The sequence below is a fragment of the Rhinoraja longicauda genome, chromosome 9 (genome assembly GCF_053455715.1).
Source record: "Rhinoraja longicauda isolate Sanriku21f chromosome 9, sRhiLon1.1, whole genome shotgun sequence".
Lineage (NCBI taxonomy): Eukaryota > Metazoa > Chordata > Chondrichthyes > Rajiformes > Arhynchobatidae > Rhinoraja > Rhinoraja longicauda.
The window spans coordinates 9746445-9770814 of NC_135961.1; the positions used below are offsets into that span (position 1 = coordinate 9746445).

The 24370-nt window shown below is 41.8% G+C and overlaps 1 protein-coding gene across 4 annotated transcripts in view; it reads right to left on the minus strand.

The window, feature by feature from the left end:
* LOC144596471 (serine/threonine-protein kinase VRK1-like) overlaps positions 1-24370 on the minus strand; it is a 208834-nt gene that overhangs the window by 20463 nt on the left and 164001 nt on the right. For all 4 annotated transcript variants that reach the window (XM_078404767.1, XM_078404768.1, XM_078404765.1 and 1 more), the window contains exons 9-10: positions 5482-5602; positions 4178-4236 (exon numbers count right to left, since the gene is read on the minus strand). In XM_078404767.1, the coding sequence (XP_078260893.1) occupies positions 4178-4236; positions 5482-5602 (180 nt within the window). The remainder of the gene's footprint in view (positions 1-4177; positions 4237-5481; positions 5603-24370) is intronic.

Sequence of the window (24370 nt, forward strand, 5' to 3'; positions counted from 1 at the left end):
TAAAATTGTAAATTGTCCCTGGTGTGTAAGATGGTGCTAGTGTACGGGGTGATCGCTGATCGGCGTGGACTAGGTGGGCCAAAGGGCCTGTGTTGTGCACTGCATCTCTAAACTAAAGAGAAAATAAAAATAACGTGTCTGCATTGATGTACATGAATGACTTAAAACATTCTCAGGGATTAAATTCTTTTGGTGCTTTATAAATGAAGAATAAAGGAAATGTATTATAATTTGGGTTGCATTGATTGATGGTGTTTTTCTAAGTATGACGTTATTAAAAACAATGAAACCAATCAAGACTATATCAGCTCGGCCAATGAAACCATGCAAAACTGCACGGCTCACTTAATACTACAGAAGCCGTTATTGATTCAGAGTATGGACTTCCCAAGGTTAATCGGAACCAGTTTATCAGTTGTCATTTATTCAATTGTATAAAACTATCGGACGGTGGCACAATGGCAGACTTGCTGCCTTACAGAGCTTGCAGCGCCAGAGACCCGGTTTCGATCCCGACTATGGGTCTTGTCTGCACGGAGTTTGTACGTTCTCCCCGTGACCGCGTGGGTTTTCTCAGAGATCTTCAGTTTCCCCCCACACTCCAAAGACGTACAAGTTTGTAGGTTAATTGGCTTGGTATAAGTGTAAACTGTCCCTAGTGTGTGTAGGATAGTGTTAATGTGCTGGGATCGCTGGTCGGTGCAGACTCGGTGGGCCAAAGGGCCTGTTTGCACGCTGTATCTCTAAACTAAACGAAGCTAAACTATATTCTGGGATAGGGTTCTATGTAAACCTCCTCTCCTCCACGATGTCAGCATTAGGGTTGAGTGGTTCCACACACAATCTGAGCTAAAGGTTGAGTGGTTCAAATTCCACTCCAGCTAGTGGAGCACAAGGAAATGTGTGGAGGACTGTGTTCCTACAAAAACCTTCTGAGTGTTTCCTAACTAGAAGCCTTGGATGAACCAGGAGATCCGCATTCTTCTGAAGAACAGATCCCGGGCATTCAGGTCTGGTGACGCAGAGGTCTATAAGAAGTCCAGATACGACCTTGACAAGGCCATCAAGATGGCCAAAAGGGACTTCCGCTCAAAGCTGGAGGATGGGGCAGATGGCCACCAACTGTGGCAGGGCTTGAATGGCATCACCTCCTACAAGGCTGAACCAGGAGGCAACCCAAGCGACAGTGAATCATCACTCCCTGACGAGCTCAATGCGGTCTACACGCTTTGATAGGGAGAACACTGATGTGCCTCCCTGAGCCCCCATGGTATTACAGTCACACTCACAGAAGCCAACGTCAGAAGATCCTTCGGGGGCGAATCCTCGGAAAGCACCTGGACCTGATGGTATATCCGGTCGAGTTCTCAAAACCTGTGCAGACCAACTGGCTGGGGTTTTTGCGGACATTTTCAACCTCTTACTACTGAGGTCTGAGGTTCCCACCTGCTTTAAGAGGGCATCAATAATACCGGTGCCAAGAAGAGTAAGGTGACATGCCTCAACGACTATCGACCAGTGGCACTAATGTCTGTGGTGATGAAGTGCTTTGAGAGGTTGGTTATGGTGGATATCAACACCTACGTCACCATGAACCTCGACCCACTACAGTTTGCCTACCGTCACAACAGGTCAACGGAGGATGCGATCTCACTGGCTCTCCACTCCACACTGGACCACTTGGACAATAAAAACACCTTTGTCAGGCTACAGCTCGGCCTTCAATACCATCATCCCCAAACCAAGCTCACGGAACTGTGTCTCTGCACATCCCTCTGCAATTGGATCCTGGACTTCCCCATCCACAGACCACAGTCTGTTTGAATTGGCAGAAACACATCTTCCTCATTAACAATCAGTATGGGAACATCTCAAGGCTGCATGCTCAGCTACTCACTCTATACCAAAGATACTAGAGGAACAAGATAGACCACTCGACCCTAAAAACTGTAGTATGTCATGACGCCATTTTAGTAGGCAGAAACTTGCAGAAACATTTTAAAAGAAAAATAACAAAAATCCGTGAATTGATAGATGAGATACATTCTGCATTTTAATGGTATCATCGCACATACTGTTCCCTCAAAACACTGATTACACTGTGAGAGGCATAGCGAACGGCGGGTTTTGCCTACGAAAATGGCTCCTTTGCGTACTACACTTCAGTATAGGCGATTTCAGTGGAGTAGTCCATCTTGTTCCTCTAGTATCTTTGCTCTATACTCACGACTGTGCAGCAGGACACAGTGCGAATTCCATCTTCAAATTCGCTGATGACACCACCATTGTTGGACGAATTACAGATGGTGATGAGGCAGAATATAGATGTGAGATCGACCGATTGACCAAACGGTGCCAGCACAACAACCTGTCTCTCAATATCAGTAAAACCAATGAACTGATTGTGGACTTTGGAAGAGGAAGGATGAGGACCCACAATCCTGTTTATATCAACGGGAGAGAGTCAAAAACTTAAAATTCCTGGGCGTGCATATTTCTGAAGTTCTTTCCTGGACACAGCACACTGATGCAATTATAAATAAAGCACATCAACGCCTCTACTTCCTGAGAAGATTAAGGAGAGTCAGTATGTCAAAGAGGATTCTCTTGCACTTCTACAGGTGTGCAGTAGGGAGCATATTGACTGGTTGCATCACGACCTGGTTCGGCAACTTGAACGTCCTGGAGCAGAAAAGACTACACAAAGTTGTGAACACAGCCCAGTCCATCACCGGCTCTGACCTCCCCACCATCAAAGGGATTTATCGGAGTCGCAGCCTCAAAAAGGCAGCCAACATCATCAGAGACCCACACCACCCTGGCCACACACTCATTTCACCCCTGCCATCGGGAAGAAGGTGCAGGAGCCTGAAAACTGTAACGTCCAGGTTCAGGAACAGCTTCTTCCCTTCAGCCATCAGGCTATTAAACACCACAACCTCAAATAGGCTCTGAACTACAAAAGACTATTATTATTATTATTATTATTGCACTACTATTGTTTGTTTTTTGAGTATGTGTGTGTGTGTATATATATATATTATATATATATATATATATATATATATATATATATGTGTGTGTACTTGTGAGTATGTGTATATATACAATGTACTTTTTTTCTCTCTTTCACATCATATTGTTTATTGTGCACTATGTTTACATATTCTGTTGTGCTGCAACAAGTAAGAATTTCATTGTTCGATCTGGAACATATGACAATAAAACACTCTTGACTCTAATCTAGAATGACATCCTGATATAATGCTGGAGGAGGGAGGATTAATCTTACAACCAGGCAGTGGACAGCCAGTTTGCCTCAGCATTATCCACATAATGGAATATAGGGTGAAATGTAGGCAAAAATCAGAAACAACACCTTTCAAATAAAATGATCTTTGTTTAATCCTCTATGTTAAAGTAAATAAACAAGCTGCTCTGAAATGTACTGCAAATGTGAGGAATGGTAGAAAATGAACTCTCCCCCCAAGATTCCCACAATGATAACTTTTGATCTTAGCTTGCCTGCCGGGGAAACCATATCTATATGAAAGCACAGAAGTAAGAATGAATTGACGAGGAGTTACTCTGCCTTATACACTGGGGTGTTTAGGAAAGATCAGATTAGTCATCTGTCCAGTTTTAATACCCTCTTCATTGCAAGCATTTGAATACGAGAAACACATTTTTTAAACTAGACAAACGTTACTCTTGTCATTGGTTTTATTTTAGTCTTCCTTGATTTTATTAGAGTATTTGGGTTTAAGTACAGGGAGCTTTCTGTTAAGCAAATGTTAAGATTCAATGCCAATAATATTGTATAAAATCCACAGCCAACTTGCAATGAAAGGGAAATAATGTTGCTTATTTTCTGCAGCCATTCAAGTTAATTAAGTCATCCTTTTTACCTAAAACCCATTTAGCGTGTTTACTTAAAAAAAATGAATCAATAAAGTTGCATTTAAAATGCTAATTGTGCCACTTGCTGCACAAATAAATAATATGATTTATCTGATAATCGGTTATAAATCCAGTGGAAATCTTTTTGCCTAATGAGCAATGGATGAGGTGGTCACTTCACAAGCTACTTGAAAGCTGATTGGGGAATCCCATTACAGGATGGCATCTCGTGATGCTTAAACATTGTGCCAGTGTAATTGTACATAAACACACTTACTGCTTTGACATCCAGAGGAAAAGCATTGGCGCACAGAGGTGGGAAGGTTTGTCATAAATCTGAAAAAGAATTGAAACGTTTTGCTAAGTTACAGAAGAACAAAAAAAAATGTCAGCCTCAAACTCTAAGGAAAATGTGTCCAAACTAAAATCTGAATATTAGCTCAATCGTGAGCCTCTATCCATTTTGTTTTGGTCAGAATAAAAGAAAGGGCATTTGATGACGCAAATCCTCAATTAGTATATATTTCTCATTATTTGACATTTTAAATATTTAACCACCTTATTATGGATTTCCAAGCAGGTATTTGCATGCAAACGTGACAAGTCTTAATGCATTCCATTTAATATATGTCAATACTTTAACAGCAATCTGTGGATTTCGTAAATTTGGACTAAATCAATTTGTGTACATGTACCCACTTTAACACTGCGATTTTTAAATAATTACCGGTTATGACTTAATGCTAAATGTGATTTTTTTCTTCCAAGGATGACTGATCTTTAGGCCATCTGAAAAATCTTCTCCCTTACCCCTGTCCTTCAAAAAACATTATTAATTTCCTACCTGACCAATCATCCTCACTTCCAACATGGCTTCTTAGTCCACATTGTACTTTTTCTTCACGACTTGGTACCACCCTTCCTAATTCAACATTTGCTTTGGTTTCAAAGTCTTAATTGATATATTTGTCAAACCGTTATGCTTATGTGAAAGAATCTAATATTTTATTGCTGTTTACAACACATTTTACCTGGTTGCTTTAAAGATTTAGTTCCCACTAGCTAACTTTCAAATATCTGTTTCTGATGAGTTAACATATTTCAAATCAGTCCATACCTTTCAAGATATTTTCCACACACCAAAGGAGAGGTTTCCTAACATTTCTGATTGTAAATATCAAATAGATGTATGGAATACAAACATGATCTCTATTAACCCCTTAAGTAAAGTTCACATTTAACTTTTTCAAGAAAATGTACATTTGTACATTTGAATATAAAAAACCCACTGAATCTTGAAACCAATGATATTAAGAATTTCTATTTGTATTTACTGCTTAATAGTTCTAAATAATGTCGCAAAGTGTTAATAACTGTCCACTCCAATGGCATTCTTGGACAACTTCAAAAAAGCATTAGGACTTTTGAGATGACTTTGGTAATTTGAAGTTTTGATTTTTATGAATGAAAAGAATATCTGGACACAGGGGGCTGAAATGTGATATTCTGGAGGAATTAATGCGCTTTGATATTATTTTGAAATGAGCTCGAGTAAAGCATGAAAGAGAAGAAAGCTCATACTTGACTTTGGCTTGTTGGACTGCCACAGGGTCCTGCAGGTCCCGATCCCAAGGCAGTTTTCCACACAGCCACTGCAGCAGGCAGTAGCCGAGGATTTCCAGGTCGCTTCGTCTGGATAGAGCTAAGAGAATGTGATTGAGGAAGGGGAATTAAGAATGAAGGATTAAAAAAATCACTTGAGAGAAAAAATATAGAGAAATCTTTCATTTAACTGCTGTTGATGAAATGTGTAAAAATCCAAGCAGGCAAGTGTCTTGTTTGTTCAGCTGCACTGGAGTTGGAACGCCCAGGATTTTGGCCTTGGTTCACAGACAGGCTGTGACTTGTGTAATAAACGCAGAGGTCAGTTTCCTTACCTCCCCCCAAACCTCATCCTTCCTTAGTCTGGCCTGTCACATGAACTTGATCCACGTGGCCTCTGACATGATCCAGACAGCTCATAATCCAGCAGCAACACTTTCTCAAAGAGCCAGCAGTAAAACAAAGAAATAAATGTCTGCCTCCAAATTGCAAACACATGTTCCAGGAAGTCCACAGGGTCTGAATCACCCGTACAGAGACCCTGCACATAGACTAAACAGTGATGGCCTTTCCCTTACTGCGCTTGTAAGAAGTTTGAGGTAAAGGCAAAACTGCCATCTAGTGTAGAGTAAGAACTGCAAAAATCAGCACACTAGTTGTTTCATTCGGTTTGGCTGCATTCTTTACAAATAAATAGAATAGTGGATAGCTTGCTGAAAACAAATATTATTTGTATGGGTAATCAAACAACTCATACACTCGTAGCATATTTTGTTTTACAAATCTCCAAACATTACTGAAGACTTGCAGGGGCCCGGTTTTTAAGTTATTTAACTTGACCCTAGCTGCAGATTTGATCAAACAGAGCAAAGCAGGTTTCTGCAATTTAATATTCAATATGCAATACTTGGTTTATTATCTAGCTACATGATCTGACATGGATACTGTGACAAATGAACACAGAATCAGGCTCCAATATCATAACTGTGTTAATGTAATTCCACTTCAGCATATTTCACATATTTTAAATCTATTCTTTTTGCGGATTTATGCGGATTTTCATCCCTAACCTTTTACTTTAAATCAGTATTAATCTACCAAAAGGCACATCTAGCCACTTGTGGAGAAACTACCTCTTCAACAAGATTGAAATATCTTAGTTCTGTCTTAAATAATCAATAGGAGATCATTATCGAATTTGTATATTGAATGGGTAATGGCAAATGATTTTTTTAATTGAAAAACTTTACCCAAAGATTCACCTTAAGAAAGATACCACATATCAAATGGCTCTAGAAATGATTGAACTACAAGAAAAAAATACTAACTTGACTTGTTCTAACACCCGCATCATTAATGCTCAATCAAATCTATTATCTTGACATACTAATCCAGCAGTGTCGAGTAGGTTGAAGGGATTAGTGCAAGTGTGACCTTGTGGTAGTACTGCTGGTTCAGAGACAGTACACTGTGCACTACCTTCTCACATTTAGTTTAAGAAGATAACTGCAGATGCTGGTACAAATCGAAGGTATTTATTCACAAAATGCTAGAGTAACTCAACAGGTCAGGCAGCATCTCGGGAGAGAAGGAATGGGTGATGTTTCGGGTTGAGACCCTTCTTCAGACTGATGTCAGGGGGGCGGGACAAAGGAAGGATATAGGTGGAGACAGGAAGATAGAGGGAGAACTGGGAAGAAGGAGGGGACGGGAGGGACAGAGGAACTATCTAAAGTTGGAGAAGTCGATGTTCATACCACTGGGCTGCAAACTGCCCAGGCGAAATATGAGGTGCTGTTCCTCCAATTTCCGGCGGGCCTCACTATGGCACTGGAGGAGGCCCATGACAGAAAGGTCAGACTGGGAATGGGAGAGGGAGTTGAAGTGCTCGGCCACCGGGAGATCGGTTTGGTTAATGCGGACCGAGCGCAGGCGTTCAGCGAAGCGATCGCCGAGCCTGCGCTTGGTTTTTCCCGATGTAAATAAGTTGACATCTGGAGCAGCGGATGCAATAGATGAGGTTGGAGGAGGTGCAGGTGAACCTTTGTCTCACATTTAGTTTAGTTTAGTTTAAAGATACAGCGCGGAAACAGGCCGTTCGGCCCACCGAGTCCGCATCGACCAACGATCCCCACACATTAACACTATCCCGCACACACTTGGGACAGCTTTACATTTATACCATGCCAAGTAACGTACAAACCTGTACGTCTTTGGAGTGTGGCAGGAAACCGAAGATTTCGGAGAAAACCCACGCGGTCATGGTGAGAACGTACAAACTCCATACAGACAGCACCCCTTAGTTGGGATTGAACCCGGGTCTCTGGCCCTGTAAGGCAGCAGCTCTACCGCTGCGCACATAATCCAGGAACATACTTTGTGTTAGGACTACAACTGGTGGCTTTGACCTTTCCATTATTTAGTCCAAGAAAAACTTAACTCACCAATATTTTAGTAGTCTGATAAATTAAAGAATGAAGTGGTGAAACGTAGCTAGAAATACAAGCATTATAGAAAAAGAACCTATGTGAGCAAAGCTCGTACCATTTTAACCCTTGCTTTTTAATTTGATATGCATAGCTGTCAGAATTCTATTAGTTGCCAGACTGGCAGGCCCCCCCAACAGTACTGCATGGTTATAAATATGTCCATGATTGAAGTATGAATCTATGTTCTCCCACAAAGTGTTAGGATCTGAATAAGTCTTATCAGTGGATCCATAAGAAATTATTCTTGCAAGTATTTTGTGGTGCTTGCATTCAATTCACTTAACAGTGGCTTTTCAATTCACGATGTAGCCCCGAAAAATCCAAAATGCCTACCACTAAAATCTCACTATATAATAAATATCTGCTGGAACAGAGTTCACCAGCAATGCCATAGAAACTACTGTTTGCAATAAAAATAGACTTTCAGTGGTATACTTGCAAACAGACAATTCTTTAAAAAACATCTAATTTTGCAAAGTGCAATATTTTGCTATCTCCAGAGAAATTAGATATTGACTGCATGCTTCAGTGACTAGAAATACTGCTGCAAAGCAGTCCGTGCATTAATCTAGACACTACCATTTCAGTGACACTAACAATGTTAAAAAGTTCAAACATAACTCGGATACAGTAATAATTCGCAGTAATTATCAAAAGCTGACAGTGCAGGATTTTAATTAATAAAGTTATTCATTGTGGTCTCCAGTAATTTGCTTGTAATATTGACAACAATAAAGTATTTTGCTCCGTGATAGATCAAGCAGAACAAGCTTGACCTCTGCTTTGCTTCAAGTGATACGTGAGAATAATGGGCAACACTATAATTAGTCTGTCTGTGTAATGGGTGTTCTGTATTGGAGCAGTATGGCACAGGCATTCATGTTTACTCCACTGCTAAAGTGACCATAAGGAGTTTATCAGTTGAGCAGCCAACAGTTCAACCTGCCTTGGGTCATTTTGTGTGTTAACCCTAAAGACTAAGAATAAAATAAACAGAAAGAAACCTCTTGCATAGCATTGTGAAGAAGCTACATTATTGTTGCACAAGCTGCTATTTGGGACATCCTGCAACAGGCAATGAATGCAGAGGGACAAAAAAAAAAAAAAAAAAGAAAACATTTGTTTAAAAATTCAAATGTTTAAATAAATAAGATACAAATCAAAATATACTAATAAAATTAAATGAGTGTTAAAATTAAGCAGTTACAAAAACTAATTTTCCTCATATGTGCATTTTCCTTTCTCCTCACAGCTTTCTTGCTGCAAATGTCTCACTGAGGAAGATGAACAAAGAATCCAGATTCTATCTGTCCCCATGGCTGAGAATCTCCATTCTTCTTGTCATTGTGCAATGGTAACGGCCACATTTCACCAACACCTGATTTGGGTCAAGCGTATTTGGACGGTTATAGGGAGAGCCATTTGACGAACAATACCCACCCTTGTACTTAATCTAGTAGTCGGGGGTCTTTAGGTAGCTACTCCAGTTGAGGTGTGTATTAAGGAACTGCAGATGCTGGTTTAAACCGAAGATAGACACAAAATGCTGGAGTAACTCAGCAGGACAGGCAGCATCTCTGGAGAGAAGGAATGGGTGACATTTCAGGTCGAGATCCTTCTTCTGACTTCCTTCAGTCTGAAGAAGGGTCTCGACCTGAAACGTCACCCATTCCTTCTCTCCAGAGATGCTGCCTGTCCTGCTGAGTTACTCCAGCATTTTGTGTCTGTCTTTAGTCCAGTCAAGGTACTTGTTAATGGCAGCCCCAGGCTGTTAAATGTTGGACCTCAATGATACCAAAGAAGCGAAAGACGCTGAATGCCAGTTAAGCCCTCTCTCGCTGTGTTCAATGATCCGACAATGTAATTTCACCCTAATTACAGGACACTTACTGACTACCCGGGAGCCTATTCAAGTTTCCACATCAGTCACATGGTGGTCACTTTGATTTTGCTACTGTGTTGAAAATTGTGTCACATTTTCCTTGGATCTGGAACCTACCAGGCTCAATCTAGCATCACGCAGGCACACAAGTCTGACATAACTCATCCGCACACCATGGGCAGTTCTCCATAGAACAACTGACAGCATATCCAGCTTAATGCTAAAGGCCTGGGCTATCCATACTGAACAACTCAATGTTTCCTCACCAGGGATACAGGTACGGGGGACCTGGAGTGTTCAAATTTTACTCCACTACAATTGCAAGAATCTCTATGTTTAGTTTAGTTTAGAGATACATCACGGAAACAGTCCTTTCAGCCCACCGAGTCTGCGCTGACCAGTGATCTCTGTACACTAGCACTATCCTACACACTTGGGAAAATTTACAATCTTTACCAAAGTCAATTAACCTCCAAACCTGTACATCTTTAGAGTGTGGGAGGAAACCGGGACTCCTGGGGGAAACGATGATACAATAGAATGTTATTTATCCCAGGAGGGAAATTGGTCTGCCAACAGTCATAAAACACAAGATACATGAAAGAAACCCACATGGTCATGGGGAGAATGTACAAACTCCGTACAGACAGCACCCCCATTATCAGGATCGAACCCGGGTCTCTGGCACCCTGAGGCAGCAACTCTGCCACTGCGCCACTATACTATTAAGCTGCTATTTCAGTATAGATGCCATTCTAATTCAAAGCACCAGCTGATGGTTACCATAATGACCTTTAGCTGTCACCAAACATATTAATAATCATTTCAACTAGCTAGGTTAAGTCAGATGAATCAACTTTCCATTAAGTAATTGCTATTAAATAAACAACTAAGGAACAGGTGAACATTTAGGCTCGTAAAAAAACAACTAAATGCAGGTAGTTCTGATAATAACGCAAGTGATGAATTAGACCAATATTCGTATTACGCCAGTCAAATCGGTTATAATGCAATTGCAAATTAGTACCATGTGCATAAGAAACAAGCTGTTGGGCGCACAGCAGTGGAATACACAGCTGCTTTGCGAACTGAGATGCTATTTATTTAGATTCTGTGCTCTTTTTTAACCATCTTATTACAATTTTGTGTTTTGTTTATCGTAACAGCGAGCACACACAGATGATAAGAATGGGTATAGGAAGTGATGTGCCGATGTCAATGCTGATAGGAAAAAAAGCCATTCCTCTTGATCAAAAACTAGAGGCATCAAACACTTTGAAAAAAAACTAAAGAACACACAATATCGTTCGGGCTACTGGCCTCAAGGAGTCCTCACTTTATACTATAAGGTGTGGCGGCTCCCAAAAAGGCCTTTTTTTGGCCTTTTTCATAATGCCAGTAACATAAAAGTTATTGTTCTGTTTGGAACAAATATAAATACCAGCAAAACTGTCTGGGCATTGGCAAAGGTAATGGAGGAGAGTAAGATGTCCGTGGGCTGAGTTCGTGGACTGAAGGATAAATAAGGATAAGCATGTACTGGGACAAGTTTTTTTAACATTCTAAGGAAAGGCACGGATTATTCACAACACCTTGAAAAGAAAATCTGAAAACTCCTGTGCTCTGGCACCTTTCTACAAACTAGCAGTGGCTAGTTTGTAGAATATAATAAATGCTACAGCCAGCACAGTGTGAATGCATGCAGAGAAACTGCAAATATACGGACCATGCTGTTGCAAAGAAATCCTTTCCTCTTGTAATGGAAATAATTGAGGAGGAAGCTTACACCCTGCAGCAAATATTTCATCTTGATGAAACGGGCCCTGCATGGAAAAGGATGTATTGCAAGGATCAGAACCATATGCTGGTAGTTTCAAGGCAGCAGAAAATCAATTGACTCTGCTGTTTGGAACAAACCCTGGCATGGACTGGAAGCTTAAGCTATGATGGTGTACCACTCAGCCAATCCCGGTCCTTTGAAAGGCCTGATCAGGTCAAGCCTAGGTTGATGACTGGGACAATTTCTTTCCCATCTCATTGGTGAAGTTTTTAAGGAGGAAGAATAATGACTTCAAAATTATTCTCATTATAAACAAAGCACCAAGACAAACGTCTGTTGCACGGTGGTGCAGCGGTAGAGTTGCAACCGTACAGTTCCAGAGACCCAGGTTCCATCCTGACTACAACGTGAGCTATAGAGAGAGGTTGGGCTGATTTTAACTTTATTCCTTGGAGCACAGGAGGTTGAGTGATCCAACAGTGGTGTGTAAAATCATCAGGGGAATAGATAGGGTGAAGGTACAGGGTTGTTTTCCCAGGGTAGGTGAATAAAGAATTAGGGGGCATAAGCTTAATGTGAGATGGGAAAGATTTAATAGGAGCCTGTGGGGCAGCTTTTTCTCACACGGATGGTGGGTACATGGGATAAGCTGCCAGAGGAAGGAGTTGCAGCAGGTAAAATAACAACATTTTAAAAGCATTTGGACAGGAACATGGAGAGAAAAGGGTTAGAGCCATGTGGTCCAAATGCAGGTAAATGGGACTAGCTTAAATGGGCCATCTTGGTCACCGTGGACAGGGAGGGCAGAAGTCCCCTTTTCCACGCTGTATGACTCTATATTCATGCAAGAGAGACACAAAATGCTGGAGAGCTCAGTGGGTCAGACAGCATCTCTGGGGAAAAGGAATCGGTGACGTTTCGGATCGAGACCCTTCTTCAGACTACCTGTAGGGGGGAGGGGCACAGTAGGGCCCTGGAGAGTCAGACCACATGGTTAGGTGTCGGAGTCTGCAGCATGAAAGCTGTGGGCCTGGTGCTGAGCCTGGAACTCGGGTGAGGCGATGGCTCCGACCTGCTGGTGGTCGGTGGAGAGGAGAGGGTCGGCGGAGTCGCTGGTGGAGGCCGGCGGGGGGCTGGAGTAAAGGTAAGGGTATGTGGAAATGGTGTCTAATGCTCAGGTCAACGGACGGCTGGGGATACAGTGAGAGTTGGTGACAGCAGTGTCAGTGGCCCAGTCAATGGACGGGCATTGGAGATGGTGAATAGCGGTTTCACACATTTATTCAATTTAACAAAAAAATGTGCAATGTGTCTTGATTGAAAAATAGAAAATAGATTTTTAGCTATAAAAAAAACTTTTATTATTTAAAATATCGGAAGGTAACCCTGAATTAAACGTGTTTCAGAAGAATTTATTTAATTACGGGCTAATAATGGGAAAAAAGCTCATACTGAAATTCTGGAAAAATGCGCCCACACCAACAATAAAAATGTGGATATCAAATATGTTTGAAACACTACATTTGGAAGAGATGAGATTCCTCTTAGCAGGTAAAGCAGACCAATTCCAAAAGACGTGGTCTACGTTTTTGGACCTATTACAAGCATGAGGTGCAATAGTAATTTTACAAAGAAATAAATAAATAAATGGTATCAGGACCTGGTAACGGGAGGTAAAACAACAAAACAGACTTGGTTGGTAGTCCCCTTCCTGCGGAGTTTAATGTTATAATAGAGCGATTGTTTCTACCCCTTTTTTTTTTCTTTTTTTTTTTTCTTTCTTTTCTAGGGTCTACTTTCTTACTTTACTTCCTTCTCTAACTTCTTTTCCAAGGGGCTTTCTTTTCCCAACACTCTCTTGCACTTCACGACTCTTGCGCACTTTCTTTCCTTACTTCTTTACTTCTATCTTTTTCTTAAAGCTCAAAAAAATGAAGCGGTATAAAAAATGTATTAAGATATATCTGTTGTATTATTGTAATTTACCGTACTTTTAATAAAAATATTAAAAAAAAAAAAAAAAATAAAAAAATAAAAAAAAAAAATCCTGCAGGAAAAGTATCTTTTTGTCATTGTGAGTCTGAAACTCCCTAGTCCCCTAATTCCTTTTTCCTCATTGGTACAATTGATTTAATAATGCTATTTTATATAACGTGAAGTTTCTTAGGAATGCAAGCACTACATTAGTCAAAGAGTCACAGAGTGATTCAGTGTGAAAACAGGCCCTTCAGCCCAACTTGCCCACACTGGCCATCATGTCCCAGCTACCCTAGTCCCACCTACCTGCGTTTGGTCCATAAACCCCCTCCCCAAACCTGTCATATCATATCATATCATATATCTACAGCCGGAAACAGGCCTTTTCGGCCCTCCAAGTCCGTGCCGCCCAGTGATCCCCGTACATTAACACTATCCTACACCCACTAGGGACAATTTTTACATTTACCCAGCCAATTAACCTACATACCTGTACGTCTTTGGAGTGTGGGAGGAAACCGAAGATCTCGGAGAAAACCCACGCAGGTCACGGGGAGAACGTACAAACTCCTTACAGTGCAGCACCCGTAGTCAGGATCGAACCTGTGTCTCCGGCGCTGCATTCGCTGTAAAGCAGCAACTCTACCGCTGCGCTACCGTGCCGCCCATCCATGTATCTGTCTAACCGTTTCTTAACTACCTTCTCTGGCAGCTTGTTCCACCCTTTGTGTGAAAATGTTACTCCTCAGATCCCTATTAAATCTTTTCTCAAATTGTATACAAAAATCAAAATACTGCAGATGCTGGAAACCTGAAATAAAGAGGGAACATGGTTGTAACTCAGCATTCAGGCAGTAACTGTGAAGGCCCTTTCTCTGTACCGTCATATTGTATTCTGAAATTATCAGGTCAGAATCCCCTTGAACACGCTGCACAAACACATGCTCACATCGTGTAACCCACAGGAGCTATAGTACAACCTTGGCTCGTGATCTAAGACCCCGTAGAGATGTTCAGTCTGGGGTTCAATTCAAACCAGGACTCTAGGTGAAAGGCCAGAAACACAGTTAAACTCAGTTCCAAAGACACTGCTAAGTTAAATAAAAAGTCAAGTTAAATAAAAAGGGTTGTTGCAAAAAATCGTATTAATCGTGAATAATCTCCTTTTTTTTTGACATTCTCACTAATTACCTTTAGTTTCGGCCCACCGAGTCCACACCGACCAGCGATCCCCACACGTTAGCACAAGCCTACACGCACACTAGGGACAATTTACACTTTTACCAAGTATACAAACCGAACCAAGCCAATTAACCTACAAACCTGCACCTGTACGTCTTTGGAGTGTGGGAGCAAACCGAAGATCTCGGAGAAAACCCACGCGGTCACGAGGAGAACGTACAAACTCCATATGGACAAGCGCCCGGAGTCGGGATTGAACCCGGGTCTCTAACACTGTAAGCGCCATAAGGCAGCAACTCTACTGCTGCTCCACCATGCTCCACCATGCCACCCCATATTTCTGCCTCTGTCCTGGTCTTCAATGGAAGGGCAGTATAATGCATAGCACTGATAACTGAATCCTGCCACACAGATGCAGCACTCAATTACACGGTGCTCCATTGGGGATTCGAGGAGAAAAATCACAAGCAACAAGAGTCTTGCAGCTTGAATTCAAACTTTACTTCCAGTCCACAGAAAACAATGCCACTGTACATTAATTTTGAACATGGCGTGAAAATCTGTTTACATTACTGTGTAATCCTGTGTAATTTACAGTAAAATATTTAGTTAGGAGACATCAGGTGATGACATTGAGCTGATTGCAAATTTTTGTGTTCTGTACATGAGTCTACATTCAAAATTTGCAATCATTCTGCGCAAAATCATAATTCTCAAGTAAGCCAGTTAAAAGGACATATGCAATTTCAAAACATGAGACTGGAGATCCAAAAGCCACTCAAAAGTTGGCAGAAAAGTTAACTAATAAAAAACGGAGCAACAATTTTGCACATTTATTTCTTTTGTGGATCCAACAGAATGGCCAGCTGCATGAAGCAGCAATTTCACCAAATAATTAAAAAATAAAATGTTTCCATTTCACAATGGATATATTTAATTTTCACACAATATGCAGGTTAAAAAGGCGTGGCTACGAGAATGACGTATAGAGCCTATGGAAGCAGCAGCTTCGCCAAGGCAAACAGTTATCCCCCTTTCCATTCAAACCTAAACTTTAATTGATGAAGCACAAAAGAGTGAAATCTAAAACAGGCGTAGGTGCGGCATCCGTGACAATTCAGACACTGTACTGTGCAAATGCTGACAGCTGGAACTAATTAAATGAAGCCAAAGAGTATTGCTTCAAGAAAAAACAAGATGGGAAATAAATCAACCGTGGTTTGGAGTAAGCTTTACCATAATGCACAATTTATAAAACAAACTGTTTTCAAAAAGATTTATTCACAAAACGCTGGAGTAACTCAGCAGGTCAGGCAGCATCTCGGGAGAGAAGGAATGGGTGACGTTTCGGGTCGAGACCCTTCAAAAGGGTCTCGACCCGAAACGTCACCTATTCCTTCTCTCCCGAGATGCTGCCTGACCTGCTGAGTTACTCCAGCATTTTGTGAATAAATCGATTTGTACCAGCATCTGCAGTTGTTTTCAAAAAGAAATATTTTAGAAAAATGTCAATGATGGAGCCAATAATTCTTCCCAGTAGACTGCCCTCCAACCATTGTACTTCATACATCTGCATGGTAATGGACAACATTTTCTAGTGGGTTCTTTCTGTGATTGTTTAATCTAACCTTATCATCAAAAATTCCAGTATTCATTAGAGCAAGATCAGCCACCTTCAAAAAGGCATTTATCACTATCAGCAGTGAAGGGGCAGCTCCTCCCTCATTCACTGTTGACCTGGTAGCAACCTGCCCAAAGAACTTCAAGTGGCCTTGTGCTGCCAAGTGGCCCTTTCCTGATCTGAGTCACTATCGAGTTCAATCCTCTGGGGTCCTCTAGCATTTTCGCTTCTGTTCTCTCAAGTTTAGGGTGGCATGATGTTAACTTTTTTTTAATCAGTAAAGAAGTTTAAGAGGGCAGACGCAGAGACAACATTTCTTCTGGTGGAGGGGAGGGTGGCAGACCACAAGAATCAAGTCATTAAAGTCCGGAAAAGACAGTAAAGGAAAAGACAGAGGGAAATACATAGCCTGCCAAAAATGTTGCAGCTAATATAATCCTAATATAATCCTAATATGTTGCAGCTAATATAATCCTTTATTCGTCCCACACCGGGGAAATTTACAGCGTCATTCTATAGATTCATTCTGAAATGTTGAAGATTGAGCTCAATTTTACTCAGTAGTATATCAAAAGAATGGACCAATACCAGGCAAATGGAATTGAGGTTTGGATGAATGTCTTAACAGCAAAAGGGGCTAGATAGCCATTTTTAATCAACTTTCACTCACCTTGGATCAATAATGTTAGAAAATAAAGTTTTGTAAAGGTGGCTGTGAATCATGAACAGACAATGCAAGGGTGCTTCCTATTGGAATACTGCATACACCTTGGTCTGAAGAAGGCTCCAGATATAAAATGTCACCTCTCCACGTCTTCTGGAAATGCTACCTGACTAGCTGAGTTAATCTAGCACTTTGGACTTTTTGATTGTAAACCAGCATCTGCAGTTACTTGTGTATACACGCTCTCTATTCATGTAAGATGGTGAAGGCGGAGCTGAATCCATCCAATACCTAGCCCTCTAACCTAACAATCCTTTGTTATACTCTTGTGGTGGTAGCTTTGAAAGGAGGCTGGAGCAGGCGGTACATGAGTCCCTCCCTGCTGCTTGTGGGAGTTGGTGGAAAGCTGTGACATCTGCAGTAAGTGACTGCAACTTCCAGAACTTCTACTAATGACCAAACGGACTGCAAAGTCTTTGCCGGCCCTGTAATTTTCTTAATTATAAGTTTAACAGCCAGCCACAGAACCAAGATTTGTTCACAGTCTCTGAAAATCAATGATAACAAGTGGCAGTCTTATATACAGGCACTTACAACAGTGTATTGAATAAATCAGGTTAGCTCTGCTAAAAATCTATATTTTAAGATTTTATGGAACATCCTAATCCTAATTTATTTGGCTTTGGACACGTCCACGACATTACCGAGACGGAGTTGGGTGAAGTATCAACACAAAAAAACTGCAATACAGTGCTTAACGATTCCTGGTGCCCATGGGGTCCAATTTAGCAAGGAAAGTTAACCAAAGTTAAAATAAAAAGTTAACTGATTTATTTTTTTCTTTGTGTAATAGTTCACCATGCTGTTAAAAAGTTGCTTAAAGAGAGAATGGGAGAATCCCTCTATGAGTTAAACTACAATACCCCATCTCCTATCTTCATTAAAGGCTTGCATGTGCCTTTCAGGTATGAAATGGGGGAACAGCTATCATACAGCGTCAAGTTTAGTGTTTCCTCAAAATCACAGGAACCAAAGGAACTAAGACAATGAAAGGCATTTTTTTTTTCCTCTTAACTGGAAAGGTACAAAATATTGACAATAGACAATAGACAATAGGTGCAGGAGTAGGCCATTCAGCCCTTCGAGCCAGCACCGCCATTCAATGCGATCATATCATATCATATCATATATCTACAGCCGGAAACAGGCCTTTTCGGCCCTCCAAGTCCGTGCCGCCCAGTGATCCCCGTACATCAACACTATCCTACACCCACTAGGGACAATTTTTACATTTACCCAGCCAATTAACCTACATACCTGTACGTCTTTGGAGTGTGGGAGGAAACCGAAGATCTCGGAGAAAACCCACGCAGGTCACGGGGAGAACGTACAAACTCCTTACAGTGCAGCACCCGTAGTCAGGATCGAACCTGTGTCTCCGGCGCTGCATTCGCTGTAAAGCAGCAACTCTACCGCTGCGCTATCATGGCTGATCACTCTCAATCAGTACCCCGTTCCTGCCTTCTCCCCATACCCCCTCACTCCGCTATCCTTAAGAGCTCTATCCAGCTCTCTCTTGAAAGCATCCAACGAACTGGCCTCTACTGCCTTCTGAGGCAGAGAATTCCACACCTTCACCACTCTCTGACTGAAAAAGTTCTTCCTCATCTCCGTTCTAAATGGCCTACCCCTTATTCTTAAACTGTGGCCCCTTGTTCTGGACTCCCCCAACATTGGGAACATGTTTCCTGCCTCTAATGTGTCCAATCCCCTAATTATCTTATATGTTTTTACATCCTTGTCTGCTTATTTTCTTCCAATTCACTTTTCATTGTGTCAATTCATCTGTGATCTCTAGGTGGGACTACGGTTTAGTGGTAAATTGTCTTGGTCTTGCGTTAAAAGGCAATGTTAGCAAAGTCTGCCCAAATGTTATGATCTGGAAATGCGATGCCTGAAAGCGAGGTGGGAGCAGATTAAAAGGCGACTTTCAGAAGGGAACTAAACATCTACTTTAATTTACTTCTTCTGTTGGGGAATGGGGAGAGAGCAGAGTAGTGGATCCAACTGGATATCTTTTCAAAGAGCCAGCACTATGGTGATGGGGTGAATGGGCTCCACATATGCTATATTAAGTAGTGGATTATTTTCAACTGTGTTACAACCAGAAGATTAGAACTTTATCCCTTTATTCTGGGTTTATCTATTCAAAGCTCCAGTAATGAACCATAATAAAACTCTTCTGCATACTTTTAAATGCCTATGTCATTTACACATCATATATCGAATAATGAAAGGCTTGGATAGAGTGCATGTGGAGAGGATGTTTCCACTAGTGGGAGAGTCCAGGACCAGAGGTCATAACCTCAGAAATAAAGGGTATTCCTTTAGGAAGGAGATGAGGAATTTCTTTAGTGAGAGGGTGGTAAATCTGTGGAATTTGTTGTCACAGAAGGCTGTGGAGGCCAAGTCAATGGATATTTTTAAGGCAAAGATAGATTCTTGATTAGTATGGGTGTCAGGGGTTATGGGGAGAAGGCAGGAGAATGGGGTTGGGAGAGAGGGATAGATCAGCCATGATTGAATGGTGGAGCAGACTTGATGGGTCGAATGGCCGAATTCTACTTCTCCTTACCTTATGATTACCTTATTACCTTATGATCACCTTATTACCTTATGATTACCTTATGATCACCAGCGAGCATGGTATCAGTCTATGGCCAAAACACAACAACAATCCGCTCTCATCAGTTCAAGGTTCTGAAGCTCCGTACAACAGCAAATGTCACAGGGCCGAGTCTGCGATCGTTTTGCTCAACACCTTCACTCAGTCCGCCTTAACCAACCTGATTTCCCGATGGCTGAGCACTTCAACTCCCCCTCCCACTCCCAGTCTGATCTTTCTGTCATGGGCCTCCTCCAGTGCCATAGTGAGGCCCACGGGAAATTGGAGGAACAGCACCTCATATTTCGCTTGGGCAGCTTGCAGCCCAGCAGTATGAACATTGACTTCTCCAACTTTAGATAGTTCCTCTGTCCCTCTCTTCCCCTCCCCCTTCCCAGTTCTCCCTCTATCTTCCTGTCTCCACCTATATTCTTCCTTTGTCCCGCCCCCCTGACATCAGTCTGAAGAAGGGTCTCGACCCGAAACGTCACCCATTCCTCTCCTGAGATGCTGCCTGACCTGCTGAGTTACTCCAGCATTTTGTGATACCTTCGATTTGTACCAGCATCTGCAGTTATTTTCCTACACTATGATGAAAGAATGGGTCGACTGGGCTTGTATTCACTGGCATTTAGAAGGATGAGAGCGGATCTTGTAGAAACATATACAATTCTTAAAGGATTGGGCAGGCTAGTTGCAGGAAAAAATGTTCCCGATGTTGGGGGAGTCCAGAACCAGGAGGTCACAGTTTAAGAATAAGGGGTGGGCCAATTAGGACTGAGATGAGCAAAAAAAGGTTTTCACCCAGAGAGTTGTGAATCTGTGGAATTCTCTGCCACAGAAGGCAGTGGAGGCCAATTCACTGGATGTTTTCAAGAGAGAGTTAGATATAACTCTTAGGGCTAACGGAATCAAGGGATATGGGGAAAAAGCAGGAATGGGGTACTGATTTTGGATGATCAGCCATGATCATATTGAATGGCGGTGCTTGCTCGAAGGGCTGAATGGTCTACTCCTGCACCTATTTTTTATTTTCTATATTTCTGGAGGGGACATTATAAAGGACAAACTGTCAAATCATATCAGGGTCTGAAGAAGGGTCTCAACCCAAAATGTCACCCATGCCTTCTCTCCAGAGATGCTGCTTGTCCCGTTGAGTTACTCCAGCACTTTGTGTCTACCTTCTGTCAAATCATTAGTTGGTCAGGAAGCACTGTGACGTAAGTGACTTCTTCAGCATAATGGCATTGTGAAGAAGGTCAATAGTTTTTATTTGCATGAATTAGAAGATGTAATAAATTAGAAAAGCTTTTAAAGGATAACAAAAGCCATTTAACTAATCTGATAAGGCTGTCCTTCAACCTCACTTATGTGCAACAACCACCTTTCAACAAGAACGACTAGATAAAATCTGGGCAGCACAATTGTAAAAATTGAATATAGGCTGCCTGGTCTATTAAAGGTAGTCTGAAGAAGGGTCTCAACTCGAAACGTCTCCCATTCCTTCTCTCCAGAGATGCTGCCTGTCCCGCTGAGTTACTCCAGCTTTTTGTGTCTATCTGTGGTCTATTAAAGACTTTGCTTTGCACAGGCCTTTGGTGGAGGAGGCCACTAAATGCTATAGATTAGTGTAGGAATTTTAGTTTAATTTAGAGATACAGCGTGGAAACAGGCTTTTATGGCCCACCGAGTCCGCGCCGACCAGCGATCTCCGCACACTATCACTATCCTACACACACCAAGGACAATTTACAATTGTACCAAGCCAATTAACCTCCAAAACTGTACGTCTTTGGAGTGTGGGAGGAAACCGGAGATCCCGGAGAGAACCCACGCGGGTCACGGGAAGAACATACAAACTCCACACAGACAAGCACCCGTAGTCAGGATCGAACCCAGTTCTCTGGCACTGTAAGGCAGCAACTCCACCGTGAATTATGGAGATTGTTGTAGGTTTCCTCAGCTGGATCATTCTCCCAACTTCATCCAAGTTCCAAATATTTTTTCTCCCCATTTCATAAGCAATAGAAATGTGTCACTGACCTGTGAGCAAGTCCCTAAACTTTTAATTAACTTTTGCCAAGCACTTGTGCTTTTCTGTAAACCACATACTATTTCTCCAACTTGGTCTACAGTTGCGGATTTCTTAATTTCTCCCTCATTCTCGTTCAAGTGTGACTATAATATATGTCACTTCTTTAAAATCACTGGTGGTGACTAATCATTCATACCCGAATATTTAATATTCTCAAAGACCATTATTGATCACGTAGGTCCAGTTAAGATTTACATTAAAACTTAATTGATGGATTTAACTCGCTGGAATTTAGAAGACTGAGGGGGGATCTTATAGAAACATATAAAATTCTTAAGGGGTTGGAGAGGCTAGATGCGGGAAGATTGTTCCCGATGTTGGGGAAGTCCAGAACCAGGGGTCACAGCTTAAGGATAAGGGGGAAGTCTTTTAGGACCGATATGAGAAAACATTTCTTCACACAGAGTGGTGAGTCTGTGGAATTCTCTGCTACAGAAGGTAGTTGAGGCCAGTTCATTGGCTATATTTAAGAGGGAGTTAGATGTGGCCCTTATGGCTAAAGGGATCAGGGGGTATGGAGAGAAGGCAGGTACAGGTTACTGAGCAGGATGATCAGCCATGATCATATTGAATGGCCTACTCCTGCACCTATTTTCTATGTTTCTATGATCCATCCTGCTAGCAGCATTGTAAAAATCAAAATTTAGCCCATGAGGATAAACTGTCATGATTTTTATGCTGAATGTATATATTTCATCAATTGTTTGTACTAAGCCTTCTAAGTAAGAATTTCACTCATAGCACAGTAGATGTATCCAGTAAAGCAACAAAACCACACAGATCAGCAACTCTGAGCTGTGCAATCTGATTTTTCATCAATTCACTGCAATTTGCAAGGGTTGCTGACCTGACAACAGTACAGTGACCATTATTCAGTGTGGCCCTGTGGTTCACAATGGTTTGGCTCCAGCTGTGACATCCTGTGGTCAGTGAAGATGAAAAGATTTGCAGTGAAGATTGACAAGTGAAAAACACTCAAGTAGACAGGGCATCGAAAATTGGAAATGTAACGAGAATATTTTTTTAAATCGTTCATAATTGGGACAAAGTACAACTAAATATTACAGGAACTTGTAAAATACCATTTAAAAAAGAAAAATGACAAATACTTATATTTAAAAAAAATTGTTTTAGAGATACAGTGCAGAAACAGGCCCTTCGGCCCACCGGGTCCGCGCCGCCCAGCGATACCCGCACATTAACACTATCCTACACACACTAGGGACAATTTTTACATTTGCCCAGCCAATTAACCTACAAACCTGTACGTCTTTGGACTGTGGGAGGAAACCGAAGATCTCGGAGAAAACCCAAGCAGGTCACGGGGAGAACGTACAAACGCCGTACAGTACAGCACCCATAGTCAGGATCAAACCTGAGTCTCCGGCGCTGCATTCGCTGTAAGGCAGCAACTCTACCGCTGCGCCACCGTGCCGCCCTGTACTTGTTTCATCCTGTTTTTGTTTGCATCTACTTTGTTGCATCATGACTTTCAGAGGCATTGGGTTCTCAGTGGATCCTTGCCACCTCAGCTGAGCAGGCTTTCTGTGCATCCCCAGTTTCATTAGACCTGGAATTATATATTTCATTTACACAAAGAAATCCCATGCATAGCAAGGGAAAGAGGAAAGTCTGGCTGGTTGGTAGATTCTGGAAACTTTGGACTGAACAAAAAAAAACCATAACCGGAAAACTAGTTAATCGCTGATTAATCCCCGAAAAAGCACTGACAAGGAATTGCTCTTCCCTTTCAGCAGCCTGTTCTACTCTGTGGTTCCCTCCTCTGAGGATTGCTGGATATGAGAGCACAAGGTCAGCTTCTCCAAGATATCCCTCCAAAGTGTATCCTACAGACAAGCAAACAAGTGAGGCGGGAGAGTTTGAATACACATTTCAACCTCACTGACATGAAGGTCTTTCCTGCACTATTTCGTGGCCAAGGAAGTCTGTCTTTGGATGGAGGCAATAAATCCTAAGAAGGCTAAAGATCTGCTAAATGCGTTCATCTATTTTTCTACGTGTCGTACGACTTTGCAAGACCTTTGTTACATCTTCTAATTCATGCAAATAAAAACTATTAACCTTCTTCACAATGCCATTATGCTGAAGAAGTCACTTACTTCACAGTGCTTCCTGACCAACTAATGATTTGACAGAAGCTAGACAGACACAAAGTGCTGGAGTAACTCAGCGGGACAGGCAGCATCTCTGGAGAGAAGGCATGGGTGACATTTCGGGTTGAGACCCTTCTTCAGACCCTGATATGATTTGACAGTTTGTCCTTTGTAATGTCCCCTTCAGAAATATAGAAAATAAAAAATAGGTGCAGGAGTAGGCCATTCGGCCCTTCGAGCCAGCACCGCCATGCAATATGATCATGGCTGATCATCCAAAATCAGTACCCCGTTCCTGCTTTATCCCCATATCCCTTGATTCCGTTAGCCCTACGAGTTATATCTAACTCTCTCTTGAAAACATCCAGTGAATTGGCCTCCACTGCCTTCTGTGGCAGA